Source organism: Hemiscyllium ocellatum, chromosome 27, assembly GCF_020745735.1.
Source record: "Hemiscyllium ocellatum isolate sHemOce1 chromosome 27, sHemOce1.pat.X.cur, whole genome shotgun sequence".
Taxonomy (NCBI): domain Eukaryota; kingdom Metazoa; phylum Chordata; class Chondrichthyes; order Orectolobiformes; family Hemiscylliidae; genus Hemiscyllium; species Hemiscyllium ocellatum.
In genome coordinates this window covers 4,008,495-4,030,498 of record NC_083427.1, presented here as the reverse complement: position 1 = coordinate 4,030,498, position 22,004 = coordinate 4,008,495, and the positions used below count along the sequence as shown (strand labels likewise).

Below are 22,004 nucleotides of genomic sequence, written 5' to 3'. Positions count from 1 at the left end.
TAGTATGTTAAGTCTTCTTTAATATCGCTGGCTGAAGTTGATTCCTTTTCAAGTGCTCACCCTCCTACCTGCCTCATCCATCTTCATTTCCAATAAATGCAAGGAGCCATGGAACAACATTGTCACTAAGATCATGGCCATCTGATCATCTGCTTCTGCTGCTTCCCTCCCTTTCCATAAGGTCACCAGGTCAAACCATGTCGTAAACCTCCTCCTTGTCAGAGACTTTGCCCCCATATCCCCTCCTGCCCGCTCCTAAAACTTACAGGCAAAGTCCATTCTCACTCCAATGTGTGGCTACCTCAGAAAATCACTGCTACCTGTCCTGAATGAATCAATTTCAGTAACAGGAGTTTGCTTTAGACTGTAGAGTTTCCTCTGTTAAAGCCACAAATGGAAATGACCAGTTTCTCCCAAATTTGACACAGATCAGGTTCTCAATGAGAAGCAGAAACAGAAATTGCTGGGGCATGGAGAAAAACCTAAACAGGTCTGGCAGCATCTGTGGAGAGAAACCTGTAACATCAACTCTGCTTTGGCCGCATAGGTGCTGAGGTTTTCCAGCAATTGCTGTTCTCGTTTCTGATTTCCGGCATCTGTAGTTCCTTCGGGGTTTTTTTTCATGGAGAAAGTGAGGACTGCAGATGCTGGAGATCAGAGCTGAAAATGTGTTGCTGGAAAAGCGCAGCAGGTCAGGCAGTATCCAAGGAGAAGGAGAGTCGACGCTTCAGCCATGAGCCCTTCAGGTTTTTTTTTCATGATTTGGAAGTGCTGATTGTGAGAGTTGGAGTAATGATTCAAGATGTGCATAAGCATAAGGGGCAAGAAGGTGACCAAAAGAAAATGGCCGACATATGAATTTGACTAACTTAGCTATAGCAGCAGAAGTGGTAAACAAGTTGCAGCTGGATCACAAGGTCAGACAGATAACAAACCAGACAATGGGCGACCTTACACATAGCAAAAACAAGTCCAGACAGCAAAACCACAAGGCCGAAAACGAACCTCGTGACTGATAACGAGGGAGAAACAACTTGAGGTGGACAATGGGTGGTTGTCAGCTGCCTGGGAAGATTGTAAACACTTGAGGGGGAAATGTGTCCAGCTGCACTTGCAAGATTGGGGTAAACAAGTAATGGAAAAGTACCGGTTGCTCGAGATTGAGAATCACCTGACTCAACAGGGGGTGGAGTTTAAGGGTATATCAGGGGATGCTTTGTAACGATCAGGGTCCCTTTCTTTGAGGGGTACCCAACTCTGCAGACTTGCTAATTGCTAATAAACTTTGTTTTCCTGAATTTGTCTTGAGCTGACTTTTTACGTCTACCACTGATGTTAGACTGGGGTGTACAAAGTTAAAAATCACACAACACCAGGTTATCGTCCCAACAGGTTTGTTTAGAAGTACGAGTGCTGCTTCTTCGTCAGGTGGTTGTGGAGTATAAGATCGTAAGACACAGAATTTATAGCAAAAGCTTACAGTGTGATGCAACTGAAATGATATATTGAAAAAGTCTTGGATTATTTGTTAGAATGGCCATGTTGGTTTCAGTTTCTTCATATGTAAATCCCAGAACATTGTTTTAAAAGTACATTCTCAAGTGAACTTTAACAGTAGGTGTCATGTCATCTCAGATAATGCATTGAAGATGTGAGGTGGCTTGTGTGAGTTTTTTTTTCCCCCAGGTTTTCAATGAGGCAGACACTCAGACAATGGCAGAGCTCAGCTCTCCTATGTTGGAGGACCTATGCTCCCGTGTGGTCCTCCAGGCCCGCCCCCTTCACTTTGATTGGTGGGAACACCAGGTCTTCCAGCACCGCCTTCCCTTCTTAATGGTCAGGAGCTGCCGTCAATCAACCCGGCTGCCCCGCGCGATGGAGCATGCGCACTGTCAGTCTGTGGTGCTGATCGGTAAAGGGCGTGCACGGCCGCCATCTTTTGGCAGGCCGCCAACGGTGAGCACCAGGCGATTTGGAAGAAGAAGGGCACCCGTAGGGGTTGCGCGGCTCCGCAGCACCTTATTCAGGCACACGACCCGAGGTTGAAACTCCCGCTTTCAGCAAACGGGAGTCCGGCTCCAGGATCCATCGCGCCAGCAGAGTCTTCGGGTGATGGCCGCCATTTGTATTGGGGGCACTCGGCGTGGAACAGCGCATGCGTGTCCGCCATCTTTGTAGGGGGCAATGTTTGGCATGACTGTGAGGAGCTGGCTTCCCATTGTTCAGGATGGAGACAACTTGTCCATCAGGCTGCATTAGCCTTTCACACCCAATGTCTTGTTGATGAGGCACAGCAACGGTGCAAAGGCAAAAAAAGGAAGCAAATCTCTTTGTCCAGATCCCATGAGCCCCATCTGTGGCTGTGTTTCAGTCACATGAAGACCCAGTGCAGAAACCCATGACCCTGAGGAAGCACCATTCTGAGATCGAGGGGATTGCTGACCCCAGCAAAGGGCAGTGTGCAGCAGGGGGCATGCACGGTTATCCTGAGTTGGGAGTACGAGATGTTGTAAACAGGAGAAAGCATTTGTCGGGTATAGACAGGATAGATCAAGTGAATCGTTAGAAGAGTATAAAGGAAGTAGGAGTATACATAAGAGGGAAATCAGGAGGGCAAAACCGGGACATGGGATAGCTTTGGCAAATAGAATTAAGGAGAATCCAAAGGTTTTTTACAAATATATTAAGGACAAAAGGGTAACTAGGAAGAGCATAGGGCCGCTCAAAGATCAGCAAGGCAGCCTTTGTGTGGAGCCATAGAAAATGGGGGAGATACTAAGCGAGTATTTTGCATCAGTATTTACTGTGGAAAAGGATATGGAAGATATAGACTGTAGGGAAATAGATGGTGACATCTTGCAAAATGTTCACATTACAGAGGAGAAAATGCTGGATGTCTTGAAACGGTTAAAGGTGGATAAATCCCCAGGGCCTGATCAGGTGTACCCAAGAACTCTGTGGGAAGCCAGAGAAGTGATTGCTGGGCCTTTGCTGAGATATTTGTATCATCAATAGTCACATGTGAGGTGCCAGAAGACGGGAGGTTGGCAAACGTGGTGCCACTGTTTAAGAAGGGCGGTAAAGACAAGCCAGGGAACTATAGACCGGTGAGCCTGACCTCAGTGGTGGGCAAGTTGTTGGAGGGAATCCTGAGGTACAGAATGTACATGTATTTGGAAAGGCAAGGACTGATTCGGGATAGTCAACATGGCTTTGCGCGTGGGAAATCATGACTCACAAACTTGATTGAGCTTTTTGAAGAAGTAACAAAGAAGATTGATAAGGGCAGAGCAGTAGATGTGATCTATAAGGACTTCAGTAAGGCATTCGACAAGGTTCCCCAAGGGAGACTGATTAGCAAGGTTAGATCTCATGGAATACAGGGAGAACTAGCCATTTGGATACAGAACTGGCTCAAAGGTGGTGGTGGAGCATTGTTTTTCAGACTGGAGGCCTGTGACCAACGGAGTGCCACAAGGATCGGTGCTGGGCCCTTGACGTTTTGTCATTTACATAAATGATTTGGACGCGAGCATAAGAGGTACAGTTAATAAGTTTGCAGATGATACCAAAATTGGAGGTATAGTGAACAGCGATGAGGGTTACCTCAGATTACAACAGGATCTGGACCAGATGGGCTGAGAAATGGCAGATGAAGTTTAATTCAGATAAATGCGAGGTTCTGCATTTTGGGAAAGCAAATCTTAGCAGGACTTATACACTTAATGGTAAGGTCCTAGGGAGTGTTGCTGAACAAAGAGACCTTGGAGTGCAGGTTCATAGCTCCTTGAAAGTAGAGTCGCAGGTAGATAGGATAGTGAAGAAGGCATTTGGTATGCTTTCCTTTATTGGTCAGAGTATTGAGTACAGAGTTGGGAGGTCATGTTGCAGCTGTACAGGACATTGGTTAGGCCACTGGAATATTGTGTGCAATTCTGGTCTCCTTCCTATCAGAAAGATGTTGTGAAAATTGAAAGGGTTCAGAAAAGATTTACAAGGATGTCTTTTTTTAAAACTTTCTCCTCTCACCTAAAAATGTGTCCCTGGTTTTGAACTCCCCCACCGTAAGGAAAAGACCCTTGCTGTTCACCTTATATTTGTCCCTCTTGATTTTATGAACTACTGGAAGGTCAGCCCGCAACTTGCTACACTTCAGTGAAAAGAAGTCCCAGCCTATTTCCATAACCAAAGTCCTCCATTCCAGGCAACATCCTGGTAAATATTTTCTCGAACCCTCTTCAACTTGTTAATATCCTTCGTATAGCAGGGCGACCAGAACTGCAGATACTATTCCAGAAGAGGCCTTGTCTGTACAATCTCAACGTGTCATTCCCAACTCCTACACTTTTATGTCATCCCTTTCATAATCCAATTTATCACAGCCAGCTCAGGCCTCCTATCACCATAGTTGCCTCTATTTAGATTCAGGACACTAGTCTCAGAACCAACTCTGTCAATCTCTATACTCATGAAGAATTCTACCACATGATGGCCAGTTCGCCAAGGGGTCTTGCACAGCTAGACTGCCAATTATTCCTTTCTCATTACACAATGTCCAGTCTCGGATGACCTGTCCAGAGTTGATTCCTCAAGGCATTGATCCAGAAAATCATCTCGTACACATTCCAGGAATTCCCCTTCTATGGCATTGGGCGAATGAAATCAGTAACAGTCTATGCGGCCAAAAGTCACCTAGAAGTACAGCTCTCTGTTTAGCGCTTGCAACTTTGATTGCCTGTTTAATCCCTTTCCTGACAAGTTTGGGTGCCGATGTGAAACAATTGTTTTCTGTCTGTCCCTTGGTGTCCCATACCGGTCCAACTTCGCTGGAGCTAATAAACTTCCTCACTATTGTGTCAATGTACTATTTAACCAACAATGCTACCCCACCACCTTAATTTTTCTTTGTCTGCCCTTCCTAGAAAAACTGAATACCCCTGGATGTTCAGTTCCCATCTTTGGGCACTCTGTAACCATGTTTCTATACTTTATAACACCCGTTTTGTTTTTTTTTTGCCCAAATACATCAGGCTTGTTAGATGCAGAGCGACTTGGTCTTGTTAACTTGTCTGACACGGGTTGGTTGCTTGTTTATTTGAGCTCATTGAGTAAAAAGTGACGTCTGCAGATGCTGGAGACCTCAGTATTTGAGCTCATTGTATACCAGCAGTCTTCCGTTGGAGAGAAGCAGTTCAACTGCTCTGAATTTGGGATGGGGTTCACCCATTCCTCCCCCCCCCACCACCCACCACTGCCGAGACACCAGACTCCAATGATATTCATTCACTTCACCAGAAATCTTTCCAATCCCGAGGTTCAGCACGAGATTTTAACCTAAAGGGAAAGCAAGATGAATCAGAGAGTAAAACAAAAGAAATTTCCGTTAGCGAGCTATTCATGTATAATTTTGAATGTCCACAGTTTGATCAAATTAGATTACTTACAGTGTGGAAACAGGTCCGTCGTCCACACCAACCCTCCGAAGAGCAACCCACCCAGACCCATTCCCCTACATTTACCCCTTCACCTAACACTGTGGGCAATTCAGCACAGCTAATTCACCTAACCTGCACATTTTTGGACTGTGGGAGGAAACTTGAGCAAACCCACACAGACACGGGGAAGAATGTGCAAACTCCACATAGACAGTCGCCTGAGGCAGGAATTGAACCCAGGACCCTGGCGCTGTGAGGCAGCAGTGCTAACCACTGTGCCACCGTGCCACCCTTTGTACTGTAATATTCACATATCCATGTGATCTACTTTAACGCAAATGTTCTGTGCAGTGCATGATAAAGCCTTAAGGCTTGTCTTTTTAACATTCTTAGTCCCTTTTGGATTATTTTGCACCCTGGTCCTGCTTGATTCTTACACTTGAATTCTCTGCCATTTTGTCTCGTTGTTTTGCCCTCTGCTTCTATCTCCTTGCGGGTATTCCCACTTCCCCCCACACCCCTTCATTTAACTTGAACCCTCCCCAATGACATGAGTGAACACTCAGCCCAGGACATCAGTTCCGGTCCTGTCCAGGTGGGACCTGTACAGCATCGAGTGGTCCCACTTGCACCAGAACCGTTGCAATGTCCCAGGAATCCGAGGGCGAGGTAATATTTGGGGCAGAGTTTACTGCTTTTCACTAACTCTCTCCTGTCTTTTGAGTTTGCAGATGACACCAAAATTGGAGGTGTAGTGGACAGCGGAGAAGGTTACCAACGGGATCTTGATCAGATGGGCCAATGGGCTGAGAAGTGGCAGATGGAGTTTAATTTAGATAAATGCGAGGTGCTGCATTTTGGGAAAGCAAATCTTAGCAGGACTTATACACTTAATGGTAAGGTCCTAGGGGGTGTTGCTGAACAAAGAGACCTCGGAGTGCAGGTTCATAGCTCCTTGAAAGTGGAGTCACAGGTAGATAGGATAGTGAAGAAGGCATTTGGTATGCTTTCCTTTATTGATCAGAGTATTGGGTACAGGAGTTGGGAGGTCATGTTGTGGCTGTACAGGACATTGGTTAGACCACTGTTGGAATATTGCGTGCAGTTCTGGTCTCCTTCCTATCAGAAGAATATTGTGGAACCTGAAAGGGTTCAGAGAAGACTTACAAGGATGTTGCCAGGGTTGGAGGATTTGAGCTACAGGGAGAGGCTGAACAGGCTGGGGCTGTTTTCCCTGGAGCATTGGAGGCTGAGGGGTGACCTCATAGAGGTTTGTAAGACCATGAAAAGCATGGATAGGATAAATAGAGAAGGTCCTTTCCCTGGGGTGGGGGAGTCCAGATACTAGAGGGTATTGGTTTAGGGTGAGAGGGGAAAGATATAAAAGAGACCTAAAGGGCACCTTTTTCATGCAGAGGGTGGTACGTGTATGGACTGAGCTGCCAGAGGAAGTGGTGGAGGCTGGTACAATGCAGCATTTAAAAAGTGTCTGGATGGGTATATGACAAGGAAGGGATTAGAGGGATATGGGCCAGCTGCTGGCAAGTGGTTGGGATATCTGATCGGCACGGACGGGTTGGACCAAAGGGTCTGTTTCCGTGCTGTACATCTCTATGGCTCTAAGTATATAGCAACTGACGTCTTTGAATAAACACCAAAATTGTGAAGACGTACACCAAGAACCATCAAAATATAGTCCAGACTAAAGATTACTGACTATTAACTGAACCTACGGGTCATCTGCTTGTTTTTTTTTTGAAATGGTAGTTTCAGCTTTGTGGAATCATTCAGTGTATAACAGTCGAGTCTTCTGTGAGGACCTGAGCATAGTCACTGGAACACAACAGAAATTATTGGATGTAGCTCTACAGTCACAGTTACATAGAAACATAGAAGATATGAGTAGAAATAGGCCATTTGACCCATTGAGCCTGCCCCATCATTCATTACGATACCGAATTCCATTCCTCCCTGCATTGAACCCACCCAGACCCATTCCTCTACTATCCTATATTTACCCCTGACTAATGCACCTAATCTTCATATCCCTAGACACTATGGGCACTTTAGCATGGTCATTCCATGGCCTAACCTGCAAATCTTTGGATTGTGGGAGGAAACCGGAACACCTAGAGGAAACCTACGCAGACACAGGGAGAACGTGCAATCCCTTTAGCAATCAGGGACAGAATTCCATTTGCCTTCCTAATTTAACCTGTTGTACCGGCAGACTGAACTTCTGTGATTCATAGGCAAGGACACCCAGGTCCCTCTGCACAGCAGCATGCTGCAACATTTTACCATTCAACGCATAGTCCTTTTTACTGTTATTCCGGTCAAAATGGATGACTTCACATTTATTAAGCTGGTATTCCATCTGCCAGACCTTTGCCCACTCACTTAAAGTATCTATGTTCCTGTGCAAAGTTTCCCTGTCCGCTACACACTTTGCTCTGCCACTCATCTTAGTTTCATCTGCAAACTCTGACACACTGCACGTTGTCGCCAACTCCAAATCATCTCTGTAAATTGAGAATCATTGTGGAACCAATATTGATCCCTGAGGCACACCACCAGTTACTGATTACCAGCCAGAAAAGGACTCATTTATCCCCAGGCTTTGTTTCCCGTTAGTCAACCAATCGTCCATCCATGAGAACACATTTCCTGTGATAAGATGCTGTGCATTTTTATCTTACACAGCAGCCTCTTGTGCGGTACGTGGTCGAAGGTGAGGTCATAGAGATGTACAGCATGGAAACAGACCCTTCGGTTCAACCTGTCCACGCCGACCAGATATCCCAACCCAATCTAGTCCTACCTGCCAGCACCCAGCCCATATCCCTCCAAACCCTTCCTATTCATATACCCATCCAGATGCCTCCTAAATGCTGCAATTGTACCAGCCTCCACCACTTCCTCTGGCAGCTCATTCCATACACGTACCACCCTCTGAGTGAAAACGTTGCCCCTTAGGTCTCTTTTATAACTTTCCCCCCTCACCCTAAACCTGTGCCCTCGAGTTCTGGACTCCCCGACCCCAGAGAAAAGACTTTGTCTATTTAACCTATCCATGCCCCTCATGATCTTATAAACCTCTATAAGGTCACCCCTCAGCCTCCAACGCTCCATGGAAAACAGCCCCAGCCTGTTCAGCTTCTCCCTATAACTCAAATCCTCCAACCCTGGCAACATCCTTGTAAATCTTTTCTGAACCCTTTCAAGTTTCACAACATCTTTCCGATGAAGGAGACCAGAATTGCACGCAATATTCCAACAGTGGCCTAACCAATGTCCTGTACAGCCGCAACATGACCTCCCAACTCCTGTACTCAATACTCTGACCAATAAAGGAAAGCATACCAAACGCTTCAGAGGGTCGGTGTGGACTTGTTGGGCCGAAGAGCCTGTTTCTATACTGTGGGAAATCTAATCTAATCTAGACAATAGGTGCAGGAGTAGGCCATTCTGCCCTTCGAGCCAGCACCACCATTCATTATGATCATGGCTGATCATCCACATTCGGGATCCTGTTCCTGCCTTATCCCCTTTTTCCCACTATATTTAAGAGCTCTGTCCAACTCTTTCTTGAAAGTATTAGAGACTTGGCTTCATTGCCTTCTGGGGCAAATCATTCCCTATATCCACCACTCTCTGGGTGAAGACGTTCCTCCTCAACGCTGTTCTAAATGGCCTACCCCTTATTTTCAAACCGTGTCCTCTGGTTCTGGACTCACCGATCAGCGGAAACATGCTTCCTGCCTCCAGAGTTTCCAATCCTTTAATAACTTTACACCTCTTAATGAGATCCCATCTCATCTTTCTAAACTCAAGTGTATACAAGCCCAGTCGCTCCAATCTTTCAACGTATGATAGTCTCGCCATTCCAGGAATTGACCTCGTGAACCTACACTGCATTCCCTCAATAGCTGGAATGTCCTATCGGCTTGACCTCAGTCCTAGTGCAGCGCCAGGCTGCCCCCTCCTGCTCTCCCCGCTCCCTCTCACTCCCCACTGCCTCCCCCAAACCCCTCCTCACCGTGATTAGCCACAATTGGTTAACCCCTCTCTTGGACTATTTCCTTTGCTCAAATGGATCCACAACACCCAACTCGCCTCTCACAACTGACCTCATTGCATCTCTTATTAACAGTGATACCCCACCGCCTTTTCAATCCCTCCTATCTGCCCAAAAGATTGAACGCTACGTTCCAGTTTTGATCTCGTTGTTCCATAATGCCGACCAGACCACGTTCATTGACCTTGATTTGTGCCGTCAGCAATGTGTGTACAAGAAGATTAATACTAATGAAATCAGTAAAAGCAAATCCCGGAGACAGAAAACAAAAACTCTTTGCAAAAGATTGCTGGTGTATTTGACTGTGTGATGTTACAAACGTTAAACATGGGAACAATTCTCAACTATATTATATTCTTGACAGCTCACGCGAAGACTAAAGATATCAATTAGAAACAATATGGTGTTACGTGAGAGGACGGACAATATCTCAAGGACCGAGCTGTATTTGTCAATGTTGGCGTAATTCCATTCTGATGGTGTGATCATGGCTTCCTGTTTCAGAACATGATTTGGAGGAGCCGGTGTTGCACTGGGGTGTACAAAGTTAAAAATCACACAACATCAGTAGTTTACCAGGTTTATGTGGAAGCACTAGCTTTCAGAGTGCTGCTCCTTCATCAGGTGGTTGTGGAGTTTAAGATCATAAGACATAGAATTTATAGCGAAAGTTTACAGTGTGATGCAACTGAAATTATTTATTGAAAAAGACCTGGATTGTTAAGTCTCTCATCTTTTAGAATGACCGTGTGGGTTTCAGTTCTTTCATATGTAAAGCCCGGAACGTTTTTTTTACAGTTACATTTTCAAGAGAGCTTTACCAACAGGTGTCATGCTCAATTGAACTCGAAAAATGGTTCAGAAGACCAGGTAAATGTCCAACAAGTTTATTTGTAAGCACTAGCTTTTGGAGCACTGCTCCTTTATCAGGTGGTTGTGGAGTATGATGAAGGAGCAGCGCTTCAAAAGCTAGTGCTTCCAAATAAACCTGTTGGACTATAACCTGGTGCTGTGTGATTTTTAACTTTGTACACCCAGTCCAACACCGACATCTCCAAATAATGTTTCAGAACATTGTGTGCTGTGCTGTGCTAGTAAACTGCATGTCAGTGCCACCTGGTGCGAAGCTTAGGATCACTCTCTGCATCCTCTCACAGCCCACTCCACACTCATGCACACACACATGTACACTCTCTCTCACAGACACTCATAACCCACCATCCCAGACACACACTCCCACCTGCATCCCCTCACAAACTTAGACAATCTACACTCACATACACACACATATACACTCTCTCTCACACTCACAACCCCTCACCCCAGACAGACACACACACACACACACATACACAAAGACCCACATGCACACATACATTTGTGGAGTGAATTTGTACTTGCAGAGTTACATTGTACTTTGCTCAAAAACTGCATGAATTCATTAAGACTCTGTTATCTCACTTTTTAGATTAGAATCAGTCTAAACATTATGACACAGACAGAGAACACAGGGGGCTAACACCTTCAACTTATTGTCTGGCTAACACCAATTGTTACACTTCAACTGAGAATGTAACTTTTAAAACAAGGTTTTGTGATTTACACATGAAAGAAGTGAAACTATCATGGTATTTGAACAGATGAAAGACTCAACAAACAATCAAGGTATTCTTCAATATATAACTTCAGTTACATCACACTGTAAACTTTTGCTATAAATTCTGTGCCTTACAATTGTGTACTCCACATCCACCTGATGAAGGAGCGTCGCTCCGAAAGCTACTGTTTCCAATTAAACCTGTTGGACTATAACCTTGTGTGGTGTGATTTTTATCTCTGCAATGCAGTTATTGTGCAACTTTCAATGGGAAGGCAAGACAGTCGAGGAGGTGCAGGAGTCACCAAGCCATATTTCACCCAAGCCTTACTTCCACTAAGCTCAGCCTATCAGGGCTGCCTTCACTTCCAAATGCAACTACCACCACTCTTCCCTCAACAACGTGAACTTGCTGGTGTGTCAGCAGGGTGGATGAACGAGTGAATTCCTTCCCGCACTCGGAGCAGGTGAACGGTGTCTCCCTGGTGTGAGCTCGCCGGTGTCTCAGCAGGTTGAACGACCGAGTGAAGCTACTCCCACACTCCCAGCAGGTGAATGGCCTCTCCCCAGTGTGAACTCGCTGGTGTTCTGTGAGCTGAGATGACCGCCCGAACCCAGTCCCACAGTGAGAGCACATGAATGGTCTCTCGCCAGTGTGAGTCCTTTGATGGGATGTAAGTTCCCCAGCACTTTTATAGCTTTTCCCACAGCCTGTACACTTAAAAGGTCTCCTGTCAGTGTGAACCCGGTGGTGTTTCAGTAAGTCGGACGATTGAGTGAATCTTCTCCCACACATGGAGCAGGAGAACGGTCTTTCCCCAGTGTGAACTCGCTGGTGCACAGTTAATTGAGATGAGTGCCTGAATCTAGCCCCACATTGAATGCATCTGAATGGTCTCTCATTAGTGTGAACACGCTGATGAGACATCAGTTCCCCAGAACTTTTAAAGCACTTCTCACAGTCTGGACATTTAAAAGGTCTCTCCTTAGTGTGAACTCGCTGGTGTATCAGCAGATGGGATGACGTACTGAATCCTTTCCCACACTTGGAGCAGGTGAATGGTCTCTCCCCAGTGTGAACTCTCTGGTGTATCAGCAGAGTGTGAAAGTGAGCAAAATCCTTCCCACACTCAGAGCAGGGGAACAGCTTTTCTGTCGTGTGACTGCGCCGATGAATTTCCAGTTCGGATGGGTAATTGAATCCCTTCCCACAGTCCCGACATTTCCATGGTTTCTCCCCAGTGTGACTGTGCTGATGTGTTTCCAACTGGGATGGGTAAGTGTATCCCTTCCCACATTCCGCACATTTGCAGGGCTTTTCCCCGTCGTGAATGCATTTGTGTCTCGACAGGCTAGATGATTGCTCGAAACCTCGCCCACACATGGAACATCTGTACGGTTTCTCTCCACTGCCTTTACCTTCCATGTTCGGAGCCCAGTGATACTCAAGTTACAGTAAATTGGGTAATCCTGGCAGATCCTGCTTTGATGTTCGCTTTGAGCTTCTCGACTAGAATTCTTCCGTGTTGAATATCTGTGAAATGATTTAAAACAGTGAGAGAGGGCGCACAGAAACACAACGGCAGAGACAAAAACAGACAATGCTGGAGAGGCTTAGCAGGTCTTGCAGCATCTGGAAAGATGTTTCTGCATCTTTCTCCAGACGCTTTCAGAGCTGCAGGGTTACTCCAGCATTTTGTGCCTTTGTTCCAGACTTACAACACCTGCAATTCTTTCTTTTATTCATGCATTGTCGTACCCTAATGCCAATTAATGAGATTTGGATGTGAAGGACTGATGCAGCCTGATGGACAAAGTTGTGTCCACTCTGAACAATGGCCAGCAAGCTCCGCCCACTCATTGCCCCCTACAAAGATGGCGATTGCACTGTCGCCCCTATCCTTAATGCCCACATCAAAGATGGCGACCGTCCCGCTCTCAATGGAGGGATCCTGGAGCCGTTTCCGGTTTGGTGCAGACGGCGGGGGAGGAATCAGGAGATGCTTATTGGGGTTCGAGGTGTTTCCGAATTCAGTCCACTCACCCACTGCCCCGTCCAACGCAGAGGCCGATCAACCCGATTTCTCACCGATGGTAAATCCCACAGACCCAACATTTTATTCCCCTTTTTGTTCCAGATCATTGGCAGTCCAGGGGAAGCGAGGGTGACTACGCATGCGTCGACTGTGACACCGGATCGGGGGAGCCACTGGTCAGGGACAGGTCCTCCAGCCAATCGGGGTGAGCCTGGGGGCAGGTCCTCCATCCAATCAAAAATGGACCAAATACAGGTCCGCCAACCAATCGGGGTGGGTCAAGGGGCACGTCCGCCAATAATCGGATTGAGTCTGAGGCAGGTCCTCCCGCCAATTGGCGTGGACCACAAGCAGGTCCTCCAACCAATCGGGGTGGGTCGGGGGGGGGGCACGTCCGCCAATAATCGGATTGGGTCTGAGGCAGGACCTCCAACCAATCAGGGGCAGGGCCTCCAGCCAATCGGCGTGGGTCCGCGGTGCGCGGCACGTGACCGTCCGCACTCTGCGCAGCCGACGCAACGGAAGCCTGTTCCAGAGCGAGAGCCGAGGGAGATGGTAAAGTCGGAGAAACATCGCAGACTGTGTGGACAATGAAGTCAGTGTGGACATGGAAGATTCATAAGCACCTGGTGAATGTCGCTAGACCCGAGTTAGAAGCTCCCGGTTGCAGGAACGGGCAGGGGACGTGTTTCCATCGCCATATTTCTCGGGGGCAACGTTGCCGGAGAGGCTCGTGCGGCCGCCATCTTTGTAGGGGGCAAGGTGTAGAAGGGCGCATGCGCAGGGCTTCCTTTGTCAAGTGCTCAGAAGGGGAAGATGTGCACCCAGCAATTTGAAATCAAGTTCGTGCCTTCTGGGTTTCTAACTTGGATTGAGATTGAATGTTTTCACCTGTTGTAATCTCCTTTCCAGAGGGTATGAAATGAGAAGGATTTGCAAACAGGAAACTCAAAACAACCAACACGTCTCAGGATCTGGCTATCTGCCAGACTTTGACAGTATGAAAAGATAAAGCTTTGGGAAAGACTTCAGGTATGGATGTGACTGGAAAAGCGTCAAGATGCTCCATGTCACACTTAGACCACACCTGGAGAAAGTGTTCTGCGCAGCCACCTGAGGAAGGGTGGATTGGCTTGGAATTAGAGGAAGTGCGGAACAGATTTACAGAGTTCAACTCCAGTGATTAAAGGTTGCAGAAAATGGGTCTTAGTCATTAAACTGCGAAATGTGTGCCCTCAACTCTACTTTCCGGACTACTCCTGTTGGGTACATCAAAGAGCAGAGTTTTATGTTGCATCTGCATCTGTTCCTTGTTATGGTCCTCAATACTTAACTGAGGCCAAGTCCGGTATATTTAGCAAACTTCTCTCTCAATATGACCTTCAGTATGATCTGTGAATATTAACAGTCATGGTGACGTCAGGAAAGTATGCGATTGGAGGGGAATTTGGAGGTAATGCAGGCAATATACACCAGCTATCCTGGTCATTCTTTCTGGTGGAGATTGGGGAGAGTTTGTCGGAATTCTGGTTCAGTTGTAGATTGGGAAAAAAGTCCTTCGACTTCATCTTGTTCTTCTTTCTCTCCTTCCTCACCCCATCCCGTCTCTCCGAAATAGGTCAGACTCTTGTGCTCATAGAGTTATAGAGATGTACAGCACGGAAACAGACCCTTCGGGCCAACCCATCCATGCCGACCAGATATCCCAACCCAATCTGGCGTACCTGCCAGTACCCGGCTCATATCCTTCCAAACCCTTCATGTTCATAAACCCACCCAGATGCCTTTTAAATGTTGCAAATGTACCAGCCTCCACCACTTCCTCTGGCAGCTCATTCCATACACATACCACCCTCTGCGTGAAAAAGTTGCCCCTCAGGTCTCTTATATCTTTCTCTTCTTATGCCGTCTGGTTCTGGACTCCCCCACCCCAGGGAAAAGACTTATCCTATCCAAGCCCCTCATAATTTCTGTGTGGTATATTCCCTTCTTTGAAGGACATTAATGAACCAGTTGAGTGTTTATAGCAATTCAGGTACTTCCTTGGTCACATTTATTTTTCCCTAGTGCTGTTAGCACAGATTACTAGTTTGATTCAGCTCAATTTTGAAATTTTCCTTTGTGATTTTGTGGATTCTCTCATTGTTCCTTTTTTCCCCATTTCACAGGATGTTAGAGGGTGAAGATTTATATTTGGAAAATGTAAATTTAAATATCAAATCAGAATCTGATGGAGGTTACCCAATCTGTACTCGGAACTTCATCTGATTTAAACGAAGAAGAAGGCACCATTCACTGTGGGGAGAAACCATACACGTGTTCTGAGTGTGGAATAGGATTCAGCCGATCATCTGGTGTGCTGAAGCACAAACACAGTCACGTCAGAGAGAAGGCTTGGAAATGTGGCGACTGTGGGAAGGGATTCAATTACCCATCAGACCTGGAAAGGCACCGGCGTGGTCACACTGGACAGAAACCGTGGAAATGTGGAGACTGCGGGAAGGGATTCAATTATCCTTCTCAGGTGGAAATTCACCGACGGAGTCACACTGGGGAAAGACCGTTCACCTGCTCCAAGTGTGGCAAGGAATACTCCCAGGTAGCTCATCTGCTGAAACACCAGCTGGTTCACACCGACGAGAGACGTTATAAATGTCCAGACTGCGGGACCTCCTTCAAAAGTTCCGAGAAATTGATATCCCATCAACCTGTGCACACTGACGAGAGGCCATTCAGATGCACTGACTGTGGAACTGCATTCAAGCGATTGTCTCAACTCATTGTCCACTAGCGAATTCACACCGGGGAGAGGCCGTTCACCTGCTCTGTGTGTGGGAAGGGATACATTCAGTCATTCCACCTGATTACGCACCAGCGGGTTCACACTGATGAGAGACCTTTTCAGTGTCCGGTCTGTGAGAAGTGCTACAAAAGTTCCAGGGAACTGATGAGCCATCAACGGGTTCACACTGACGAAAGACCGTTCAGATGCTCTCACTGTGGGACTGGATTCAGGCGATCCTCTCAACTCACTGTCCACCAGAGAATTCACACCGGGGAGAGGCCGTTCACCTGCTCCAAATGTGGGAAGGCATTTACTCAGTTATCCACATTGCTGAGACATCAGCGAGTTCACAGATGACGACAGTGATTTAGCTTTTATTCATTAATAATGAACTATGTTCATCGGTATGTGTCTGCTGATCTTCACAAACTCCAGACGAATTGTTGGTGTTGATAATCCTGCATAAACGACAAAGAAATCTATCTTTTGTGAAATACAGGGTTTCTAGTCGTCTTAATGTCTTTTCAACACATTCGTTCCTTTGAAGGCATCCTCCTACATAGCCTCCAATCTCCATCCAGAAACAGATGTAAGTAGCTCATGATGCATCAGTTCCATTCATTCATTTGCTCTCTCTGCAGGAAGAGGTTCTAGAGATTTCCAAATCTGCAACAACACTGGTGAAAGGTCATTCACTTGCTGCATGTGAGGGAAAGGATTCACTCATTCACCAGACCGGTTTGCACACACCAGTGCGCTTAGGGAAAGATCTCTTGGTTTTGCAAACTTAACAAAAGTGCTCGATGGATCTGTTGTTCAGTATCAATGTGCTCACGTACCAGTGACTGTTCAGGTCCTTTCACTGTGGGAGGGAGTTTAGGTGGTCACTGTATGCCAGCAAAGTCACACCGGGGTGACACACCATTTTCATACTTTTGAGTGTGGGACGGGATTCACTCAGTCAACCAACCTCCTGGGATAGCAGAGGGTCCACAATTAGAGTGTTTGGTTTCCACAGTTAATCACATCCAGGACTGAACCATGTTAATTGGTTTGCACTGATGGTAATAATACTTCAAACGTGGCTCCAGTTTAGCATTTTAGGTGAAACTCAACTCAATCAGACTTGTGTTAAATGTTGAGTGACTTGGTCTTTTCAGTACAGGTGGTTCTGCCATCACGTGTGTTTCGCTATCGTGAATTCACTTTAACGCGATTGCCAAACTGGGGACACTGGTTCGAAAGCGCAAACTGTTAAAAGTATGTGTTGGCTGTCATATGATTACATGGCCAAAACTTTAAGTGCTGTTTCTAAGGCGCGATTTTTCTATAACCCGGGATTGCACAAGAACACCACCATCATGTTATAGAAGAACCACCTGTATATGTAGCAGTAGTTGGCTGTTTGTTTATCTGAGCTCATTGAACACCGGATAGTTACCACTGGAGAGAAGCAGATCAGCTGCTCTGAATTTATTCGTTCTTTATCCCTGCCGAGATGCCAGATGGGTAGGATAAATAGACTGGGGGTCGGTGAGTCCAGAACTAGAAGGCATAGGTTTAGGGTGAGAGGGAAAGATATAAAAGAGACGTAAGGGGCAACTTTTTCATGCAGAGGGTAGCACATGTATGGAATGAGCTGTCAGAGGAAGTGGTGGAGGCTGATACAATTGCAACATTTAAGAGGCATTTAGATGGGGATATGGGCCAGGTGTTGGCAGGTGGGTCTAGATTGGGTTGGGATATCTGGTCAGCATGGACGGGTTGGACCGAAGGGTCTGTTTCCGTGCTGTACATCTCTATGACTCTATTAATTCTTTTGAGTTCTGAAGACTTTAACCTGGAGGGCAAGTAAAATACTTCAGACAATAAAATGAAAGAAATGTTTGTTCAAGAACATCGGTACAGAATTATAAGATACAATTATGTATTTATATATTTTGACCAAACTAACTATGTACTGTATTACAAGAGGTGCGCCTCCTTAGAATCCAACATTTTTAATGTACAAATATTGCTAAATATATTTTTTGTCAAAACTTTCCACCTTGCACTCATCACAACAATTCCAGAGGAAAGCCAATGTTAATATTGTTTAGCCTGAGTGGTCAGTACTGATTTGTGGGCAAGTGTAATCTGGTTGGTAGAAGGTGTTTGCCATGCAGGAAACCTCAAGACCGAAAGTTTCAACAAAAATTGTCTTTGGTCAATAATATTCATTGTGTGTAACCAAATGTGTGTTTACAAAAAGGCGATTCAGTGGGATCTGAGTATATAGGTCATTAAATGTGTCAGGACAGCTTCAGAAAGTACTTAAGAAGCTGAACATATCAGAGACGTTTTTCAATAGAGGTATGGAGGAGAGTCATAGAATCAGTGTCGGTGACAGTACAAAGTTACGAAGGGGCATTGATAGGTTCGGTGAATGTGCAAAACTGGCAGACGGGTTTCATTGTAGGCAGGTGGGAAGTCATCCATTTTGGACAAGGAAAAGGAAAGACCAAGATATTTTGTCGATGGTATGAAGTTAAATGTCCAGAGAAGTCTGGAGGTTCAGGTGCTTGCATCTTTGAGATGACACAAAAGTGCAAATAATGATCAAGATGGCTAAAGGGGCTGGAGTATAATTCTGCAGAGATTGTGCTGCAGCTATACCAAACCCTGGTTATAACCTCGGGGTACTGCCAGCAGAGCTTGACACCACTGCTTAGGCCTTTTGGGGAGCACAGTGTAAATTTACAACAACGATACCTGGACTTCAGATGTTAAAGTATGAGGGCAGATTATACAAATTAGGTCTCTTTTCTCTGTAATTTATAAGGTTAGGGGGTGAGTTGTTTGAAGCTTTCAAGATACTACAGTAATAAGAAAAGACAGAGTAGAATTCTACTGGTTCTACAACGAAGAGGCATAATCTAAAGTTTGGGCCAGACCAGTCAGGAGAGATGTTAGGAAGCAGTTCTACACAAGGGGTGATAGTGATTAGGAATTCTCTTCCACAAACACTGGTTGAGATAAGATCAATTGATTTTAAACCAGAGACGATACATTTTTGAGAAGCAACAGCATGAATAGAAGAGGGAATATGGGCCAATTGCAGGCAAATGGGATTTGCTTAATTTGTGAAACTTGGTTGGAATTGGATGAGTTGAACCAAAGAGTCTGTTTCCATGCTGTATAACTCTGAGATGTTAAGGAATCTGGTCTGAATGTATTTATTCGGTCCCAGATCAGCCATGATCTAACTGAATGCCGAATCTAGCTTCAGGGCTGAATGGCCTTTCCGGTTTCTGTGTTCCCAAGTGAATGCCCTTAACTCAGGTGTTCAAAATCAGGAATGGTCTGGACAGAATATATGGGAAAAGTCTTTACCCATTGAAAAGGAGGGCACAAATGTAACATGATTACTAAAATAATCAAAGATTATCTGAAGTGTTCAGGTTCTGGAATACACTGCCAGAGAGTATGGTGAACCCTTTTCAAGTTGACGTATTGAAAAGGGAATTAGATGGTTGTTTAAAAGAATAAGAATGTGAAATACTGTGGAAAGGAGATCAGATTGTTTCCATGCTGTACAACTCTGACTCAAACATTTGGTCTGACTCATCCATGCTGACCAGATATCCCGGATGAATCTTGGCCCATTTGCTAAAATCTGGCCTATATCCCCCAAAGCCTCTCCTATTCATATACTCATCCAGGTCCCTTTTAAATGTTATGATTTGTATTAGCCTCCACCACTTCCTCTGGCAACTCATTCCATACACGCGGTACTGTCTGCATGAAAAGGTTGCCGCTTGGATCCTTTTTAAATCTTTCCCCTCTCATCTTAAACTTATTCCTTCTAGTTTTGGACGAACCTACCCTGGGGGAAAAAGACCTTGGCTGTGCAGCCTATCCATGTCCTTCATGATTTTATTAACCACTGTAAGTTCACTCATCGGCCTCCGACGCTCCAGCCTGTTCAGCCTCTCCCTGTCGTTCAAACCTTCCATCCCCGGCAACAGTTTGTAAATCTTTTATGCACCCTTTCAAATTTAACAACATCTATCCTGGAGTAGTACACCAAATGGGGCCTAACCAATGGCCTGCAGAGCCACAGGATGACCACCTAACTCCTCTGCTCAATGCACTGACCAAAGGCAGTAAGTAAGATGCTCTTTTGAGAGTCAGCACAATACAATGGGCACTTTCTGAAATGCAATTATCATGTGATACTTAAAATAGGAGGTGCATGCCACATTATCGCACCAGCCTGTGGCCCATGTGGATATCATATTGTATTTGGGGAAATGAATATTTAATCTCCGTCTCCATGTTCCAGTTGACAAACAAAACCAAACCTGGATTCTCTTCTTTCTCCTTGACCTGACAGGTAGCCTACCCAGACACCCCCGCGGTGCGGGGTGTCCCCATGTCGTCATCATAGGGAGATACCGCGCATGCGCACGGCCGCCGCCGCCTGGAGCCTGTCATGGCGACGGAGGGGTGTTTGCTTCTGAGCTGCTGAAGTGTCAGGGACCAGGCGGGAAGAAACGGCCGATGGATCGGACGGGTGGATGGAGCCGCGTGGTAAGGACCTTGTAAAAGATTTCAACACCCGACTGAGATCCTCCTGTTACCCCGTTTGCGCAAATGACAATGACGCCGCTAGGCTTCCTCCCAGAGGTAGGCCCCTGGTAGCGGACGCCATCTTTGTAGGGGGCGGGTAGCACGCATGCGTGGGCGCCATCTTTGTAAGGGGCACTGTTTGGAATGGCTGGACTTGGGTTGTGCTCATTCAGAATGCAGACAGCATGTCCCTCAGGCTGCATTGGCCTCACTGAATTATCATACTGTCCTAAGATTAACATAACTCTTTGGCACATTGTGGGACAAAGGGCCTGCACTGTTCTATGTTCTAAAATATACATGAGAGAAATAGAGAGTCATAGAGATGTACAGCATGGAAACAGACCCTTCGGTCCAACCCGTCCATGCCGACCAGATATCCCAACCCAATCTAGTCCCATCTGCCAGCACCTGGCCCATGTCCCTCCAAACCCTTCCTATTCATATACCCATCCAAATGCCTCTTAAATGTTGCAATTGTACCAGCCTGTACCACTTCCTCTGGCAGCTCCTTCCATACACGTACCATCCTCTGTGTGAAAAGGTTGCCCAGTCATGTGAAGACGCAGTACAGGAATTCGCAACTTTGAGCAAGCATCCTCGAATCAAGGGACTGCAGACCGCGATGGTCTGGAAGGAGTGGTGGTGGCGAGCAATGTTTCTGCAGGGAGCATGGTCATTCTGGGTCAGGAAGGGGATAGGCTTTGTGAATTTCCGTCTTGGACTGGTAGTAATTTTTTTTTGTTTAAATAAAAACACTTTTACAGAATGTTACATGAGTAACTTCAGAGTGGAATCTCAAACCAAACATCACGTCAAAATCTGACTGTCACTGATGCGTCTGGACATTCAGCAGAACGGAGTCTCAAAACAGAGAGAGACCATTTCGGAGCCAATTTGTATTGGGGTGAGTGTTGGTCACAGAGATTATTTAACTTATGCCCGTGATGTCTCTTTGTTAAAGCTAATTAGTTCATTCCACTCCCTGATCTGTGCTTGAAGCCCATCATTTTGACTTTGGGTGTTTATCTAATTCCCTTTGAATGCCTTTGTCGCAGTTTGCCTTTGACTGGAGGTCAAGAAGAAGCTGCTTAGTTCAACTCCGAGGACTTTGGAAATAGCTGGGGCTGGCTAGATTCCAATGTGAAGTTATCAAAGGAAGAAAGGTTACAGGGACAATTAAAGAGACACTGTGAAAGGGTGTTGTTTTAACAGTGGGAAATTTTTAAACATATGCTTTATATTGACATATTTTCAAGCATTATTCTGGGTATTTGAGAACCACTAGCAAGACCAGACCAACTACTTGAACTTTTGCAGTCTGTGTTGTAAATCCCCTCCCATAATGCTGTTAGATAAGGAGTTACAGATATTCACCCAGCGGTGGGGAAAGAACAGGACTAAGGTAAAATCACCAACAGAAAAGGGTATTTATTTAGCACCTCCCACATAATAAAACTGT

General features: G+C 45.8%; 3 protein-coding genes across 3 annotated transcripts in view; 2 read left to right on the top strand and 1 right to left on the bottom strand.

Moving 5' to 3' along the window:
• Positions 1–11,426: 11,426 nt before the first annotated feature.
• On the bottom strand, positions 11,427–13,270 carry LOC132828632 (zinc finger protein 239-like). The gene is made up of 2 exons (XM_060845680.1): positions 13,155–13,270; positions 11,427–12,644 (listed from the first exon to the last, which is right to left on the bottom strand). The coding sequence occupies exon 2, from the start codon at positions 12,534–12,536 to the stop codon at positions 11,427–11,429; it is 1,110 nt and encodes a 369-aa protein (XP_060701663.1). The 5' UTR covers positions 12,537–12,644; positions 13,155–13,270.
• A 2,106-nt stretch (positions 13,271–15,376) lies between these two features.
• Positions 15,377–15,937, top strand: LOC132828631 (gastrula zinc finger protein XlCGF7.1-like). The gene has a single exon (XM_060845679.1). It carries the CDS (start codon positions 15,377–15,379, stop codon positions 15,935–15,937), a length of 561 nt encoding a protein of 186 aa, XP_060701662.1.
• A 4-nt stretch (positions 15,938–15,941) lies between these two features.
• The window catches only part of LOC132828630 (zinc finger protein 420-like), a 61,238-nt gene continuing 55,175 nt past the window's right edge, over positions 15,942–22,004 (top strand). Inside the window, exons 1-3 of the mRNA XM_060845678.1 lie at positions 15,942–16,520; positions 20,307–20,503; positions 21,310–21,449. The gene's annotated coding sequence lies outside the window, so the exon portion shown is untranslated. The remainder of the gene's footprint in view (positions 16,521–20,306; positions 20,504–21,309; positions 21,450–22,004) is intronic.

Coding starts and splice junctions, on each gene's coding strand:
- LOC132828632 (XM_060845680.1), bottom strand. CDS start 12,536: ATGGAAGGTAAAGGCAGTGGAGAGAAACCGTACAGATGTTCCATGTGT.
- LOC132828631 (XM_060845679.1), top strand. CDS start 15,377: ATGGAGGTTACCCAATCTGTACTCGGAACTTCATCTGATTTAAACGAA.